The sequence below is a fragment of the Chanodichthys erythropterus genome, chromosome 16 (genome assembly GCF_024489055.1).
Source record: "Chanodichthys erythropterus isolate Z2021 chromosome 16, ASM2448905v1, whole genome shotgun sequence".
Classification (NCBI taxonomy): Eukaryota; Metazoa; Chordata; class Actinopteri; order Cypriniformes; family Xenocyprididae; genus Chanodichthys; species Chanodichthys erythropterus.
In genome coordinates, this window is record NC_090236.1 from 22,392,753 (window position 1) to 22,410,318 (window position 17,566).

The window sequence follows — 17,566 nt, forward strand, 5'->3', positions numbered from 1 at the left end:
CTTGTGTATGACTAATGGATTGGACAAAACAATAATTGGATATTAATGAACGCAGTTCCGCTCCTATAAGCGGATTTCCAAAAGCGCTACTTGACACTCTTACTATAAGACTGACAACTTATTGATTGATTATATATATATATATATATATATATATCACTACGCGCTTTAGAAAAATATCACAAGAACGGAAGATGTTAATTAAAATATTTGTTTTAATAAATTTAATAAATGAATGCAGAAAAATGTACATGTGTAAAGCAGAGGACAAATAAAGTGATTAGCATCTTAGAGGCCTGATCATCTCAGTATGCGACTTATTCGCTAAATCTTTTGAGGCACTTTAAGAAAAATTCTGTATGCCCCAATTAATTTTATAGCCGCAAACATGACACCAAATTGCCGCAAATCTTGGCTCCAAGGAGTCAATTATATACAAAGTTATGTCAATTATTAAATAATAAAAAATAAAAAAACTTTTTATGCTTATGTGCCAAGGAAATATATCATAATGGCATATTTTTTCATTTGTTTTGTCCATGTATCACATAAGCTATTGAAAAGGCGCTCTAGATAATGTTGCTATGGTTACCACCTTTCTGTTCCAAACTATTTATTCTGACTTCTATTCGAACTCTGAATCTAACTTTTGTGATTACTAAGCTGTTGAAAACCCCCTTCAAATGTATAGTCTACACGCTTGCATGTAAAAAGGCATCCCCAACCTTTTATTTTGACTTGCTTTGTCAGGCCTCAATATGGGAGCTTAGTCCAGCATAGAATGTTAAAATGTGTTTTAACAAACGAAAAAAGCGTTCATTGTTATAACATACTTACAATCCTGTTCTTTTACAGATATTTCTGAATCATGCAACACTACGGAGTGAACGGATACTCTCTCCACGCCATGAACTCATTGAGCGCCATGTACAACCTGCATCAACAGGCGGCGCAACAAGCGCAGCACGCGCCTGATTACCGGCCGTCCGTTCACGCGCTCACCCTCGCGGAGAGACTGGCTGGTAAGTGCGTTCTCTCTCTCTCCTTTTTAACACACAAATGAATTGTGATTGTACAATGAATTAAATATGCCGTGTCTTTTCTCTTCCAACGGCTGTACATTTCAAGATATCATACTCGAGGCTCGCTACGGCTCTCAACATCGCAAACAACGCCGCAGTCGCACCGCTTTCACGGCCCAGCAGCTGGAGGCTTTGGAAAAGACTTTTCAGAAAACGCACTATCCTGATGTTGTGATGCGTGAGCGACTGGCCATGTGCACCAACCTACCTGAGGCACGTGTGCAGGTATGAAATTAATTTCACCTTTAAACCCACCTTTAAGAGTTTAGAATGTCCACAGACATCATGTTTATATAAATTGCCTTTTGGTCATCAGGTATGGTTCAAGAACCGCCGTGCAAAGTTTCGTAAGAAGCAGCGAAGCCTCCAAAAAGAGCAACTGCAGAAGCAGAAAGATGGTTCGACAGATGGAGCCCTAGCAACAAGCGATAAGGATGATGCCCCCTCCAACTTAAATCTTGAGAACCAGCCACCTTCATCATCCTCTTCTTCCTCCTCCATGGAAGCAGAGGCAGCTCCCCATGCACTGACATCAGAACTTAGTGTTGAGCTTAACGTGACCTCGGCAGAGCAGTCAGATAACGAGTCGGCCACAGAGGACAACGCAACCGACAAGGAGGAGGAGATAAAGCAGCACAGAGAAGATCTGAAGGTTGAGAAAGAACAAGCACCTGGAAACCTTTCCCCTCTTTGCAAACGTCTCAGCCCCAAACCAGGTATGTATTTTCTATATATTGCTCCTTCAATTTCATTGCCACTCTTAAAAATAAAGGTTCTTGTTGGAGCCACAGCAGTGAAGGCAAGTGCTCCAACATACAGTGCTTCTGCACTTCTGGCAACCAGAGTTCGAGTCTCGACGTCCTTTCCTGGTTAAATTCCTCCCTCTTCCCTCCCATGTTTTCCCTCCTACTGTCCTATGTAAATAAAAGCAAAAAGCCCAGAATGTAACTTGAAAAAAAAAAAAAAGTTCTTTATTGGCATCGATGGTTCCATGAAGAACCTTTCCATTGCACAAAAGGCTCTTTGTAGTGGGGGAAAAAGGTTCTTTAGATGATTAAAATGTTGAAAGGTTCTTTGGGGAACCCAAACCCCCTTTTGGAAACTTTATTTTTAAGAGTGTGAAAGGATGAATAAAAATACCAGAAAGACATTTGTGGAAGGTTTTATTCTAAATCTCGTCAATCATCTTTGTGTCCTTAGACTCTCCTCTCGGTTCCCCGGCTATCTCATCTTCCTCTGGCGGGGTGACCGGTGGGATCTCTCAGAGTCACTCGTACTCCTCGTCTCCGCTCAGCCTCTTCCGTCTGCAGGAGCAGTTTCGCCAGCACATGGCTGCCACCAACAACCTGGTTCACTATCCGTCTTTCGACATGGCGACCCCATCCTCTATACCATACCTGGGCATGAATGTCAACATGCCAGCACCCCTGGGCTCCCTCCCCTGCCAGTCCTACTATCAGTCTCTATCTCACCACGCACAACAGGTTTGGAACAGCCCCCTGCTGCAGGCCTCTGGAGGCCTTCCTAGCCACAACAGCAAGACCACCAGCATTGAGAACCTACGCTTGCGGGCCAAGCAGCACGCGGCATCACTGGGCCTGGACACGCTGCCCAACTGAGCAGGAATCTGAAAACTACCTGAGCAAGGGAACATCTCTCTACCACTACCAACATGCCACCTGGACTTCTCAAATTAGGGTTAATCCTTGGAAACTAAAACAAAAAAATGTGTCTTGAGGTTCTCCTGACTACTAAAGTTGCTTTCAGGAGAGGCAAATCAAATTTCATTCAGCTTGTTATTTTAAGGCAGGCAGTGAAATGAAGCTCTCATTTAAGTCATTATATTACATTTGTCAGTTTTGCTTAAAAAGACAAACAGGCCCTGGATTAGATTTAGTGTTATTTATATGTTTTGGATGGGCGTAGATGTTTGATATAAGCACTTTCTGGAGAGGATCTCAGCTGGTTGCATGCACTATACACCAGAATCTGAAAAGAACTTTCTGTGAATTTAATTATCATTTAATTAAATTACACCACACAAATTACCTTGTAAATGTAAATCTTGCACAACTAAATCGATTAATTAAACCTAACCTGTTTAATGGTCAGGATTAAACCACGGTAAATTGAGGATGGTTGGGTAATGAGGAAATTATTTCATTGACTACATATGCAAAGCTTTTAATTACATGTAGCCTCAGGCAGAGGAAGAAATGCAATTATAGACCATGCATATCATTGGAGATTGCCATATTAACACTCAGAGGGAAAATACCTTCAAGAAAACTAGTGCTTACTTGCATATAAATGTTGCAACAGGAAACAATGCTGAATAGTGGTTGAATGCCGGACAGTCCAGAAGAGGAGAAGTTCTCCAGTGGAAAGCAAAGCACTTCCATGTACGGCAGCTTTTTTCCCCCTTCTCTGCTCATTCTTGACATCTCAGTGCTGAGCTCTCATTGTGTTTGTAAAATATTTTAATATGTAAAATACAAAATCTTTATCTATAAATGTTTACTGGTAAGGCAAATGTAAAAGTTCTATGTTTTAGACTGAGAAGATTTTAACCCTGTGATGATTCTGGTAGCTGTCCCTTTGTAAGATTGTACTGGGTGGGCCGCACAGCCCGTCTGCGTCTCCCCCCAGATTATTTAACCTATACAGTCTGGTCGTCTATGTAACTCTTTCATTGTCACTGTGGACATCAATATACAGTCACTCACGACATCACACAAAGTGGTGAATTTGTAGCCTATATTGGTGGAGAGTGTTCCAGAAGTATACACATCTTTCCCTATGTCAATTGTAGATTTAAAAACTTGTAAAATAAAACTTCAATAAAACATTGCTTGGACATCTTTTTAATTATATACTCTATATTTATTTTCTCTTGTTTATCCTCAGAATACCACATTAAATAAATCTAGATTAGACTGTGACCATGCTAAACTGATACATTAATTTTAAAGGTTAAAATACAAATATTTTGTCTTTATAGATTAAAATAAAAAAATTTAAATTACATTTTTCATCCAGCAAAAAAAAAAAAAAAAGGAAAGGAAATAGCTGAGAAATAAGCTGATACTAAAAGGTAGGGCAGCAGAAAACAAGGAAATGAGAGTGAGGAGAGCAAGAAAACAAGGTAATCTTGGGAAATAAAATCGTTGCGGGGACATAAGCCATCCCAGATGAATAAGCAGGCCATTATGCTGAAGAATGACAGCCTGGGGCCGTGATTATGCCGCTATTATATCTTAAACAGTGTGGTTTGTCAAAATGCATAAGCCCTTTGCTCACATAAAGAGGGTCTCCCCCTCTGTGTGCATTTTACCAGAGGCTTGATGCCACCGCCACCATGTTCTCAGTGCCCTTGATGGGGCTGCTAACTGCATTTTAAAGTGCCTTATGCCATATTTAAATACAGCTGATTGTAATGCGTTCTAACACTCAACCTTTTGAGTAGATCAAAACACACATGGGAGGGTGGAATGATTCATTAGGAAAAAATTAACACCAACATGCAAACAGCAAATAAGTTGTCAGTTAAACATTCCAGCAAGTCAACAGTGTAAAAAAATAGCATTCACAAGTTTCGAGACCAAAAACAAACTGCCTCCAGGGCAACAAGAAGGTCAAGTTCTCTTTACTCACTCATGTAATGAGACTGGCAAGGTAAGAGAAGCATTTTCTGTTAATCGTGTAGTATGATTTAAGACACCTTGGAAATGAAGTCACATAAACAGTCACATAAATGTCACAGTACCAAAACAAATTAGTTACTACTGCTAAGCTCTGCAGCGTCCAATTATTAAGCGGTTTCTAGATTCACCTTAGTGTTTAATCAGGTGTCACTGTCAGACAGTTCTTTACAGACGAGCACAAAATGGACCTTGAGAATGTCTAGCACAAAAATCACAGTGTACCATTCAATCAGAACTTTTTTCCCCTCATGCTCTCCTTTTTGGTTTTAGCTGCATGGAGAATGAAAGCTGCCACCATAAGGAACCCCAGCCCATTGAGGAAGTGACAGGCACTGCCAGAATATGATCCTAATCCTGTTCCCAGCATTCTTTTAGCCTGCTGGCACTGCAATTTTGCCACATACTCTCCAAGCTGTCAGCTGAGGTAAATCTCTCTAACAGCACATTGTTCAGATACACATCAAAGAACTCCAATACGGCTCACTCAGAAATTAGCGGGAAAAACGAAACATGCCAACTATTAATGCACTTAAATGAGTGTTTTAACATCTTAAATTAAAATATTTAAAGTCAGGATGAAATTGAAGTTGCATTAGTATTTCTTATTGTGGGCTATAGGCTGAGTAAAATGGCTTCTCAAAAAAGAACAAAAATAGGCTTGATTTTGTCTAAGGAAATTGATTGGATTGTTGTGGTTTGCTATTGGTGGATCTCATGTGAGTGACAGGTTGCCCCGCCCTCGCGCCAGTAAACACGTCATCAGAGAAGAGATGTCACTGCAAGAGTGAGGGCTGTTATTTTGATTAAAGATCACGAGGGCACATGGATAAAAAAAGTGATGTGCACGGATCAATTATTTATAATAAATATTGCAATATTACATTTAAAAACAAAACAAACAAAAAAACGTAAGAATTGTCAATTTGGGTTTTATGGGGACTTTAAGAGAACTGACAAAGGAGCTGAGAAAGCGCTGATGACGGGACGATGACAACAGGTGTTTGAACTCGCTTGCGAGAGGTCGCCCTCTTTGGTCCCAGCTCTCTTTTCTGATTCAATTCTCCCCTTTTTATCCCTCTGTTATCACAACCCCACTTAATCCTCTTAAGGGCAAAGAAAACCCCTCTTTTCTGGGGAGAGCTCACCCACGCCAACCGCAGCACTCCAGAGCCTGTCACCAAAGCGCTGTTTCAGTCACACGTAATTACACATCAATGCCACACTACACATACCTTTCAGACGGGGAGAGTGGCATTGTGGGCATGTGGAGGGAAGCTCAGCGCTCTTTGAATGCAGGACACAGTCGTATGGATTAAGTCTCCACCGGACACTTGAGAGTTAGGCGAGACACTTCGCTACTGTGCGAGACTTAAGGAAAGCAGACAATCCCGGGCAAAAAAATGTGTTGAAACGGCCGTTGCCTGCGAGGATTTATTTTCTTAATGGTAGATTAAGCGGGAGGATGTATGGTGTGGTAGTTCACGCTAAAGCATCATGGGACGGTTGGTAGAACGCTGCTTCAGCAGAATATTTTAACTTATTATCGGAATGCTTCAGTAATGACGGATCTACAGCAGACGGTGGACTGGAGCACAGGCACAGCTAGACTGAACACTGGCGGAATAATTAAGATTTTTGATGTTTTGAAAGAATATCTTATGTCCACTAAGGCTGCATTTATTTGATTAAAAACAGTAATATTGTGAAATACTACTACAATTTAAAATAACTATTTTCTAGTCACATGTCCGGGTTTCTCGAAGCGGAAGTCGTCATAGTTGGTATGGCGGTGAATGAGAGAATATTAAATATATTTTTATGTCCCCATTTTCTCACATAGACAAAGAAAAACTGAGCAACAATGTTTTCACAACTTTCAAAAAGAGAAAGAAAAGAGAGAGAGAAAGATGTCAACTTTGCTGTCAATTCCACAGCCGCTGTATTAAACACCCTCACAGCAGTTAACAATTTTTTTTTTTTTTTTTTGTAATTTGATGAAAAGGTAATACAATACTAAGTGTACCGATATAAATATATATACATTAAAAAAAATTTAAAACACTTGTGTTAATGTTAAAACGTCATCACAGTCTGTGAAAAGAGTCCATTTGAATATATTTGAAAATGTAATTTATTCCTGTGATGGCAAAGCTGAAGCTTCAGCAGCCATTACTATAGTCTTCAGTGTCACATAATATGGTGCTCAAGTAACATTTCTTTTTATAATCAATTGTTTTTACAGCTTAATATTTTTGTGGAAACAATGCTAAAAAAACAAAAACAAAAATTCAGTATTCTTGATGAATAGAAAGTGAATACCAATGAAATTTGAAATCTTTTAACATTATAAAACTTTTTCCTTTTTTTAACCCCACAATTTTGAATAGTGCATCACAGGTTTCACAAAAAGAAACTGTTTTCAGCACTGATAATAATAAGAAATGTTTCTTGAGCAGCAAATCATCATATTAGAATGATTTCTGAAGGATCATGTGGCACTGAAGACTGAAGTAATGATGCTGAAAATTCAGCTTTACTATCACAGGATTACATTTTAAAATATAGTCAAATAGAATTTTTTCTCCTTTATTTTCATATTAAATAAATGCAGCCTAGTGAACAAAAGACATTAAAAAGATTCATAATTATTTGTAATTTAATTGTTAAAATGAAATATTTGTATGATTAAAGCACATAAATATTCGGCTTCAAAATCTGGCCCCTAAATCAACCATCCCATCATGAAAAGTCCCTGAGGCCAGTCCACCCTTGATCCACAGTCTGAAGCACGAGTGCCGAGGCCGAGGCCTCATGCTGGGCTCTTAAGATATGCAACTCATACCACAAACATCTGAGCAGTAGGATACGCCTTAGGCCAGAGCTTCACACCACCTACAACAATCAGACACCTTATCACTGAAGCGCCTAAGGTCAGCCGTTACATTTATGTGAATACGGTGTTAACAGCTTGTGGACATTAGAACAAACAAGGAGTACAGAGATCTACTGATATCCATGACATCTTACATCTGAAGGTGTGAGGACTGGAGGAAACAACTGAGCTCAGAAATATATAATCTTAAAAAATATAAACATAATATCTGTGAGGCTTAAGGTGACAGAGGTTAAGTTATTGTCACAGGATGAGAGTATGCATGTCATTTAAAGGTTTAGATCACTCAAAAATGAAAATTCTGAAATCCTTGAATCTGTGAAAAACCTGAATGAGCACAAAAGATATACTGAAGAATGTTTGTATCCAACACAACACTGAACACCATTGACTTTCACTGTCAAATATTTTAAAAATCTCTTTTATGTTACACTGGTTTGAAAATGAGAGTGAGCAAATGATGACAGAATTGGCATTTTTGGGTGAATTATCTGCTTAACTGTTGTGTTTTAGTAATTAATCAGTGCACTAAACTCACATACAAATGATGAACTCAAAAGGGTGAGCATGACCCTTGTGAGCGGCCCTTTAGTTTTGAAGCAAACTTCACAAAAGTTTTGGCAAGAAGCTGTGCGATTGAATCATAAGTTGTTTTTTTCCCCACAAAACACTCATGTTTGCCTTTTCCATGGGAAGCCGTTATGACTTCCACCCACCTACGGACATCTGAGATTCCGTCATTATAAGGCCTCGGCGTCCGGACGATATTCCCGACATGTTTCTGTCATTACAAAGATCTACACCCGATTTACATCATTGGCAAGGTGCTCGCCAAATGATCAGATGCCAGCATCCTCGGCAGAGTCAAAGTCAATAATGAACAAAACGTATAGATGAAAAGAACTCGTCCCTAATGGTCCCTCTGTCTCCTGAGTGTTAAAAAATGTAAATTTATGTAAAAGCCCATAGGAAACACATATTTACAATACGTTTAGGTAATCACAAGATGCAGGCATGGAGAAATATCCCGGCCGAGAGAGGCAGTCAATGCAAAAATAGTTTTTATGTGTCATTAATTCTCTTTGCATTCCCAAATAACCCTATATTACCGCGGTAATACAGTAATCACTCACAATCGCACAGAAAATTATCTGCACTCATCTGTGGAATAAAAGGCGAAGGGGAAAACGAGGGGAAAGCATCCCATTTTAGTATCCTCTTGCGTCCTTAATGTTCAACGAGAAGCCGGCGAGTAAACGACTGCTCGGCCAATCTCGACTCTGGCACCGATGGAACAGTTTCCGAGCAGCTTAATGATAGCGGGGAGTCGATGGCTCTCGTCAGCCCCTCTTCCTAAAATGCGCACACCTTTTCATGCTACATTGCCCGGAATAGACGCAAGGTTCATGGACAACTGGGGGAAATTGAACCTTTTATACGCTACCAGAAAACAAAACACTCTCTGATGCCAAATCTAAACGACACACTCGGAGCGCCGACATTAGGAGTAGAAGTGCTGCAGACACATCAGCCCATGCAGCATTCGTAAGAGCCGAGTTCTCGCCCATGGACATTCTTTATCCTTAAAATGAATATGTAACAAACACTACTGAATGCCCACATTGTTGACTGTATATAATATACATAGAAACTCAAATATGCCAGTCTGAAATTGTTTGTGAACAACTGAAATGAAATTCTGCCTGATATGTGAAAGTATTGTAAAGAAAATAATTATTAGGCATTCAGCATTTTAAGGCCTCGCATTAATTAGACTACATGAAAATTGAAATTATTTAAAAATAATGAAAAACCTAAAAGCAATAGTTACTATATACAGCATCTGAATTATACACTTTCTCCTAAAATGAAAAATAAAAATAATAACAACTGAAAAAAGTTAAGGACTTGATACACTGGAACTAACCATCCAACAGATTTGTCATTAACACACCTAAGGGCCTACAGGAAATTCATTTTATTATCTTTAAACTCTTCTGAATCATTTGCTGGAAAATAAAAGAATATGGGGAAAAAAAATGTTTAGAGAATTTAGAAAATGCAAGAAGATACTGAAAAATGCATATACAGCTGTTGAGGGATTTTCTGCAAATCCTTTAGGCAAACAAACTACTCCATTAATATAAATAAATATATTTAAGATAACTGTAAAAAGATGAATACCAGCATGTTTTAGTCAGGAAGGCACCGTACCATTTCGTCTCTGAATCATGCAGACATACATACGGTCAGTTTCATTGGTGCCTACTTTTAACCTCCAATAGTAAGTTTTATAACGGTCCGTCGACGCCCCCTATTGGCCAAACCTGTGAATAACAACGAACAGGATTCTCAGTTTTCAAAATCATTGCTCCATTATTGATTTCAGTATTTTGTTTTTAGTTGATTTGTCGTCATAGCTGGAACAATGACTTCTGCTTTTTACTGTTCTATACAAGAGGGGATAAATATTCAACTTTACTATGGATAGATGCTTTGTTGCAATTAATTTAATTGAAATGAATAGGCATTAAACTTCTCCACAAGAAAAGGGAAAAACAAAACTATGGTTTGGTCTTTTTATGTCAGATTTAACTTCAATCTGATAATGATGTCTTCAGAGCCTAATAGTCAAAGGAAGTTCCATGTCCGGTCACTAGGGAGCACTATTGCAGCAAAAATGTCATTTGAGCTAAAATCGGAATGCCCGGCTAGTTTATTCGTTGCAATTTACACATATAAATAGGTCCAAAGTTGGCACACAGGTGTGGCAAAACCAACTCCCCGACACTTAACTGTGGAGCAAAGTGGAAAGTGTCCGAAAAACGTTGAGCGAACCATCTGAGGTCCTGAACCTGTACTGTGATTCCCAGCTCCTGCTGAGCGACACTTATGGCCTGTTGCACCACACACTCATTCTGCAGCTGGGACAGGGAACACGTAGAGTACACTATGTGTCCACCCCGGCGTGCGGCCTGGATCCCAGCCCTGAATGGAGAAAAAAATATCCAATTAATTACACTTCTCAGTCGATCTTTACGCAACATCCACATATACTACCCAAAAATGCACCTTACACAATCAAGAAAATGAGGAAAAAAAAGTCAGGTGGTCAAAGGTTGTCAACAATAATATATATATATATAAAATCCTTGCCATCTTGTTTTTTGCACATTTAAAAAGGATTACTTACACAAGAAGCTGTATTTGCAAGAGGGGAAGTTTCTGTCTCTCTTTGGTCCTGGATCTTTTAAATAAATTGTTCTCCTCCACCATTGCAGAGTGTCTGTCTGTGGTGCAGGGAACATCTACAAGCACCTGTGGGAAGATGGAAGATGAATGGAAGGAAACACAATGTCACAGATGCATAAATATATGTTGCTGTAAAAGTACAACAGTGTATTAGAAGCTTGTGATTGGCAAGACTTTATGCTTATGAAAGAAATCTCTTATACTCACCAAGGCAAATACAGTAAAACAGTAAGATTGTGAAATATTTTTACAATTTAAAATAACTGTTTTCTATTTAAAAATGCAATTAATAAATTTGCCTGTGACGGCAAAGCTGAATTTTCAGCATCATTATTTCAGTCTTCAGTGTCACATGATCCTTCAGAAATCATTCTAATATGATGATTTGCTGTGCAAGAAACATTTATTATTATTATTATCAAAGCTGAAAACAGTTGTGCTGCTTAATATTTTTGTGGAAACTGGGATACTGAGAGATCATTTGATGGGTTATTTGATGAATAGGAGTTGAAAAGAACAGCATTTATTTGAAACATTGAAACATTATAAATGTCTTTACTGTAACTTTTGATCAATTTAATGCATTCTTGCTAAATAAAAGTATAATTTTTTTTAAAAAAGAAACTGATATTTTTATCCAGCTATGCATTAAAGGCAAACTGAAGAGCATTGGAATGCACAGCATTAGGGCGATATATCGAACCCCGCCCCTTTTTTTAAATAACCAATAGCGTTTTGTTTATGTTACAGCTCAACCAGAGCCGTTAGATTCTGTAAAACCTCTGTTTTTCTAATCTCTAACCGTTTCTCCTCATAATGTCCTTTATATCACTTATATATAGCATTCTGTGCAGAATTCAAATGGGTTCGATAGCTTTTGTGGTCTGTGTCGACTCGTGCATATGATCCGCTCTGTGCTCTCTCATCTCTGGGCCAGAGCAGACTGTGCTGTTTGCTTTGCGGTGGTTCATGTGAAACTACAGCGAAAACAGACTTCATTCGTGTCAATGGAAAGCATATTTACACTGTCTGAATCGTTCCCTATTCTCTATATAGTGCACTATGTGCCATTCACCATGTAGAAACTAGTAAATGTGTGAATAAATGACCGATTTCAGCCAAGGCTTCAACGCCTGTAAGAGTGTAGGAGGGGGTGGGACTTCAGATTTTAGAGAGCATTTGATTGGACCGAAGATTTGACGAGAAACTGAAGTGTGATGTGATTTTAGCAGAAGTGAGAGACTATAAGATTTGAATGCTTATATCTCCTAAATGCGAATTTTGTCATTGTTTTGGAACACACCAGCTTATTCATAACATTAAGGCTAACATTTTCATACTTAAAGCTAAAAAAAATTTCAGGGGGACTTTAAATTGATCAAAAGTTACAGTAAAGACATTTATAATGTTACAATGTTTCAAATAAAAACTTTTTTTTTATTCTTTTGAACAAAGCATGTTGTATTTTTTTGTACTATGTATTGCATCTTATTTAAAAGGGATGAAGTGGAATGTGAGCAATTATGATCTGCATGCGTTTATAAGTGCTATTGAAAATGTAATCTAATTTTTTGTCAAATCATATTATCATTCTATGTACATCCTAACATTTGTTTTGTTAGTACAACATGGCATTCTCCTTTTACGTCATAATACAGGTGCTTCTCTTCAGACATTTTGCCTAATACTAACTCTGTCAAAGCTTTGCTCCTCTGTCAGGCCTAACTGTCGACCATCAGTGGATGTGATGTGGATTTTGTTTTCATCCAGAAACTCCTTAGGCACGTAGCTCTGAAGAGTCCTGCGTAATCGTGTTGTGCGGGAAACTGATAAGTCATTCGCCCATAGATAATCTGTAACAAAAAATAGGCACGTCATAACACATGAAGATCTGCATCTCTTCAATTAGAAAGCTTTGGTGATATTACGATTCATTTACCGATTGAATGTGCCTGCAGGAGAGCAAGGGTCTTCCCTCCAGGAGCCGCACATAGATCCAGCACTGTTTGTCCAGGCTGGACGTCCAGCGCTAGTACAGGCAGCACCGAAGCAGCGTCCAGAAGGTAATATCCCAATATACCACTGCTGTCAGGTCTAAGTTAATAGGACAGATATATTAAACATACGTTAGGACAAGACAGAGTAAATAAGAATTAGTAACTCTTACCTTGCAGGCTTAAATCTAGATATGTCTCCTTGTGGAAAAACAAGACATTTGATATCAGGACTTATACGGTGTTGAAGAGCAGCAGGTTCCAGCTCTGTTGAATCTCTATGTGAGGTTGTGGAGTCCTGTGAAAGTTGATGTCCCTCATTTCTGGAACAGTCAATATTGATGAAGTCTCTACATCCCTGAGCTTCTAAATCTGTGATTACATGAGGTTCTGAAGAGAAACTGTTCATCAGTGCTCCATACTTTTGTTCACACAGCATGGCAACTCGAATAGAGGGCCACAGGTCCCCTAACTGCATACTGTATGTTGTGTCAAAGTTGTGCAGAGCAAGTTCAGTAGCTGGAAACTTGGGCCTTGTTGCTGCCTAATGGAATATAGAAGACGATGACAACATGTTAAGATATGCATTTGCCACCTTGTTTTTAATTTGAAAATGACTGCAGACTCATTACTTACCCATTTTGTTTTAACTCGATACCGTCGCTGAATAAATGTAATCGAGTCTTTGAATTTATTTATACAAAATCTCGTGCACACGTACGCTGCCATGTTTGTGTATCATCAAAAGCGTCCGTCGCTTTTGTCCTCATTGGTTCCTAGCTTGTTTATAAAAAAAAAATAATAATAATAAAATATTACTTGTGAATGTATAAACCGGAAGATGATTTTTATAATTTAATCATTCAGCAATATATTAACAACGATATAATGCATAAAGTGTTTATAACATTAGAACTTTCCAGAAATTTTCTTCGTTAGTTCCTACTATTGCGAAGGCTTAACTCATGGATATTAATAAGCTCATACTGACGTTGATTGTAACCACCCAATAACGTTCCTAATTAATATTCATAAGCCAAGCCTTGACCATAGTAGAATTCGTAAATTCGCATCTCTTTGTATATCAGCACACACTTCATGTTCAGACAAACTTTGCTCCTTTATTGTGTTTAAGTGTGAATTTACAGCATACAAGTATGGTTTTTGAAAGGGAAACGATCAAATATGGAGAGCCTGACGAGGAGGCGGAGGAGGTAAATACGGCTAGAGATTTCAGAGTTTTGGCTGTAGTTTTAAGTGCATTTTTGAAGTTATGCAACGTGCACTTCATGAACTACCGGCAAGTCGATTCTAACACGTTAGCTGTTCTGACCAGAACTGACATTGTGATTATAACTGTTGGTAACGTTATTTAAGCCTGGCCTATAATAACACGTTTGATATAGTATTATAATGTATTTAATTTATTATGTACATTGCAAATACATTAAAATGACTATTTAAACAACACTAACTGATAACACTTTTGTCCCCAAAATTATGAATCCCTATTAAATGTGTTATATTGTATCACTGCACTAAATTTGTGTATTTGTGTGGTGTTGCTTATTTATTTGTAAAGGAACAGACACCAGCGGAGGAGGAAGATACAGGTGAAGATGGTGCTGAAGAAGAGGAAGAAGAGGAGGAAGAAGAAGAGATGGTGGTATGCATATATATATATATATCAGTGGCGAGCGGTGACTTTTTTAACCGGGTATATGACGTGTGGTGCGTCATGTAAATAAATGTGGCCAATGCAATTACGTTGAATGGGTTTATAGCTAATATGCGAGATGCTCACGTTCTCTCTAGACATTGTTAGTTTACTCATTTGCTTGCTCATGACAAATAGCAACACAGCGAAAAGTATTTCTAATATGTTGGAACTTTTATTGAGAGTAGCCCATATTTACCTGTGGGGACGTGCCTTCACAAGCACCTGTAAGAGCTTTTGTGACGTTTGAGTCGACGGAGGCGCAACATGCGAAAGATGTGTTTGCAAAATATGCTGTATTTTTGTAATCCGCTAGGTGCCACTAGTGTCACAGAAACGACATACTTCAACCACGTACCAGTGTAGGACACAGATCTAAATCAGACACGACAAATAAAAAAAAACACCATGGCGTCAATTTAAATGTATGCCAGAAGTACCTTTTAAATTTAAAAAAAAAAAGTATAACAATTAGTATTAGCAGCCTATTATAAATAAAAATATCAGTAGGCTATTCTTTAAAAAATAAAGTTGAAATTATACAAACACAAAAATGATATCGATTAACATCCTTAAACTATTTATAAGTTTTCATAAATAAGTCTCTATGGAGAAAATGAAATACTATGAAAATAGTTTTAGTTATGACCCCCCCCCCCCCCCCCCCCCCCCACCCCCCCTTGATCACCACAAGCTTGAGAATACTGTCAAGTAAAGCTGATTAAAACACTTGGGAAAGCTTCACAATGAGTCAAATGAAACCGGAGTCAGCGCATCAAGATGGAGATGGAGATGCTGATTTCCTTTTCCAGCAGGACTTTAGCACCTGCCCACAGTGCAAAAACCACTTCCAAGTGGTTTGCTGACCATGATATTACTGCGCTTTATTGGCCAGCCAACATGCCTGACCCCTGAATCTATGGGATATTTTTAAGAGAAAGATGAGACACAGTTGATCCAGCAATATACAGATGATCTGAAGGCTCAATAGTGCCTCAGCAGTGCCACAGGCTGATCACTTCCATGCCACACTTCACTGATGCTGTAATATGTGCTGCCGACCAAGTAATGAGTGCACAAATGAACATACATTAAAGAACTTGAACTTTTCTGTTTTGAAAATCCATTTTTTGATTGATATTAGGAAATATTCTAATATTTTGAGATAGTGGATTGTGGACTTTCATGAGCTGTACGCTCTAATCATCAAAATAAAAAAAAAATAAAATAAAAAAACGTTTGAAATGTTTTACTTTACATGTAGGGAATCTTAGAATATATCTTAAAAAAAAAAAAAAAAGTTTCATTTTTAAAAATAATTTACAATAAAAAAAATGAAATTTTTCACGATATTCTAATTATATGACCAGCACCTGTACATATATATATACACACACACACACCAACATAAAAGAGACTGTGAAAGCATCATTGCTAAAGGAGAAATGATTGTCATTTTGATTAAACTTTGTCTGGCCCCCTGCAGGACCCCCTAGAAACAATAAGACAGAAATGCGAGCAGACGGCACATTGCATGCATGCAAAAGAAAGACTAGAAGCTTGTGAAACTCGAGTTGGCTCACGGTCGCACACTGAAGAGGACTGCACAGAGGAGCTGTTTGACTTTCTACATGCACGGGACCACTGCGTAAGTCACACTCAGCCCCTACTAGTGCCAGTTTTCAAAAATGTGTTTTTAAAAATATTGCTGTAGAATTATCATTGTCTTTCAGGTTGCAGAAAAGCTCTTCAGTTCAGTTAAATGAAGCCCCTCTGAAACACTAGCCGTCTATTCCAGTGGAGTATCTCAACCGGAGATGTTTGAACAGAACAGGCATAAACAGAGACTCAAAACGTGTAATTGTGTTGTATATGTGAATAAATGTGTGTAGACTTCATGTACACATGCCTTTCACTCACATTTACACATTGGGTGGATCTTTTGTTTACACATGTGATGATAAATATAACTTATTTATATTCTACTTTCTAGGAGTGTAAACAGTAGTCACTTCGAAACTACATTATTCTAGATTGTATTGCAAGTACACACAGTCCCACAGGGTGGCAGTAGACATTGCATTTTTGGCTAGTTTCCCCAAGTAGTATCGCTTTGGCCTTTTGATAAAAGGAGACTATGCTTGTTTGGATTTTGTTTCAGCCCATGAAAAGTATGTTCTTCATTTGAAATAAATTGAACTTGATCCAGTCACTGGATTATTAATTCAAGGATAATGATCTATAGTGTAACAAATAATTTACTATAAAAAAAAGCCTCAGGTTTTCCACAGGATAAACATGACTAAGCATCTCCCTGAAGCTCATTTTCACCTGCTTTTATACAGTTTTTAATGAGATTAAAAATGGGAGGAGGAAATATTCATGCTTTTAACTCAACACTCAGGTTTAAGACAGAACATGTCAGGCGTTTGTTTACCAAATTAAGAAATAAGGTTGTAAAGGAGCTTGGAAAGGCCAAAGTTATTTTTATTAACGCTTGGGTTAATATACATAAAACAATAGAATCAAATATAGAGGGAAATATGTCTAATGATCCATGGTGGCAGAAGCATTTAATAATTATTTTATAGATTCTACAAAATCTTTGATTCAGAAAGTTCTAGGATCAAATGATTTAGTTACACCCATAAATTAACACTCCTATATTGAATGAGAAAAATTACTAAATTCTAAAGTACATATAATTATTTCTTCTAACTGTTCAAAGGTAAATGATATATATGGGATGCATACAATATTTAAAATGTGCGAATAGGCACTTTCTAATTAAAAAAAATTGTTAATTGGTCTATAAAACTGTTTCCAAGTGCTTGGAAAACTATCAATTACACTAATGTTCAAATCAGGTGATCACATGGCTATTAGTAAATATAGACCAATTAGTATCCCTTCAGCAGTATCTA

At 37.9% G+C, this 17,566-nt stretch overlaps 3 protein-coding genes across 4 annotated transcripts; 2 read left to right on the top strand and 1 right to left on the bottom strand.

Annotated features, from left to right (window-relative positions):
• The first annotated feature begins 868 nt into the window (after nucleotides 1-868).
• dmbx1a (diencephalon/mesencephalon homeobox 1a) lies at nucleotides 869-2,701 on the top strand. 2 transcript variants are annotated; one of them, XM_067363787.1, is made up of 4 exons: nucleotides 869-1,022; nucleotides 1,129-1,307; nucleotides 1,399-1,798; nucleotides 2,283-2,701. In XM_067363787.1, the coding sequence occupies exons 1-4, from the start codon at nucleotides 869-871 to the stop codon at nucleotides 2,699-2,701; spliced, it is 1,152 nt and encodes a 383-aa protein (XP_067219888.1). The 2 variants fall into 2 exon arrangements, with proteins under 2 accessions (XP_067219888.1, XP_067219887.1); XM_067363786.1 differs by having other exon boundaries at nucleotides 869-1,020; nucleotides 1,112-1,307.
• A 4,282-nt stretch (nucleotides 2,702-6,983) lies between these two features.
• nsun4 (NOP2/Sun RNA methyltransferase 4) lies at nucleotides 6,984-13,654 on the bottom strand. Its single transcript, XM_067362904.1, has 6 exons — nucleotides 13,562-13,654; nucleotides 13,099-13,469; nucleotides 12,871-13,025; nucleotides 12,624-12,784; nucleotides 10,873-10,997; nucleotides 6,984-10,667 (listed from the first exon to the last, which is right to left on the bottom strand). The coding sequence occupies exons 1-6, from the start codon at nucleotides 13,652-13,654 to the stop codon at nucleotides 10,391-10,393; spliced, it is 1,182 nt and encodes a 393-aa protein (XP_067219005.1). The 3' UTR covers nucleotides 6,984-10,390.
• Nucleotides 13,655-14,006: 352 nt separating this feature from the next.
• On the top strand, nucleotides 14,007-16,530 carry LOC137003439 (cytochrome b-c1 complex subunit 6, mitochondrial-like). The gene is made up of 4 exons (XM_067363593.1): nucleotides 14,007-14,139; nucleotides 14,508-14,591; nucleotides 16,129-16,290; nucleotides 16,376-16,530. Exons 1-4 carry the CDS (start codon nucleotides 14,083-14,085, stop codon nucleotides 16,406-16,408), a joined length of 336 nt encoding a protein of 111 aa, XP_067219694.1. The 5' UTR covers nucleotides 14,007-14,082; the 3' UTR covers nucleotides 16,409-16,530.
• The last annotated feature ends 1,036 nt before the right edge of the window (nucleotides 16,531-17,566 follow it).

What these genes read in the sequence shown, in the direction of transcription:
- dmbx1a (XM_067363786.1), top strand. Translation starts at nt 869, where the DNA reads ATGCAACACTACGGAGTGAACGGATACTCTCTCCACGCCATGAACTCA. An exon ending in ACCCTCGCGGAGAGACTGGC is followed by an intron (nt 1,021 to 1,111) that starts TGGTAAGTGCGT and finishes TTTCTCTTCCAA; the next exon opens with CGGCTGTACATTTCAAGATA. An exon ending in ACGTCTCAGCCCCAAACCAG is followed by an intron (nt 1,799 to 2,282) that starts GTATGTATTTTC and finishes TTGTGTCCTTAG; the next exon opens with ACTCTCCTCTCGGTTCCCCG.
- nsun4 (XM_067362904.1), bottom strand. Translation starts at nt 13,654, where the DNA reads ATGGCAGCGTACGTGTGCACGAGATTTTGTATAAATAAATTCAAAGAC. An exon ending in TCTAGATTTAAGCCTGCAAG is followed by an intron (nt 13,026 to 13,098) that starts GTAAGAGTTACT and finishes CTATTAACTTAG; the next exon opens with ACCTGACAGCAGTGGTATAT. An exon ending in AGGAGCAAAGCTTTGACAGA is followed by an intron (nt 10,998 to 12,623) that starts GTTAGTATTAGG and finishes ATCTTCCCACAG; the next exon opens with GTGCTTGTAGATGTTCCCTG.
- LOC137003439 (XM_067363593.1), top strand. Translation starts at nt 14,083, where the DNA reads ATGGTTTTTGAAAGGGAAACGATCAAATATGGAGAGCCTGACGAGGAG. An exon ending in CTGACGAGGAGGCGGAGGAG is followed by an intron (nt 14,140 to 14,507) that starts GTAAATACGGCT and finishes TTATTTGTAAAG; the next exon opens with GAACAGACACCAGCGGAGGA. An exon ending in TACATGCACGGGACCACTGC is followed by an intron (nt 16,291 to 16,375) that starts GTAAGTCACACT and finishes ATTGTCTTTCAG; the next exon opens with GTTGCAGAAAAGCTCTTCAG.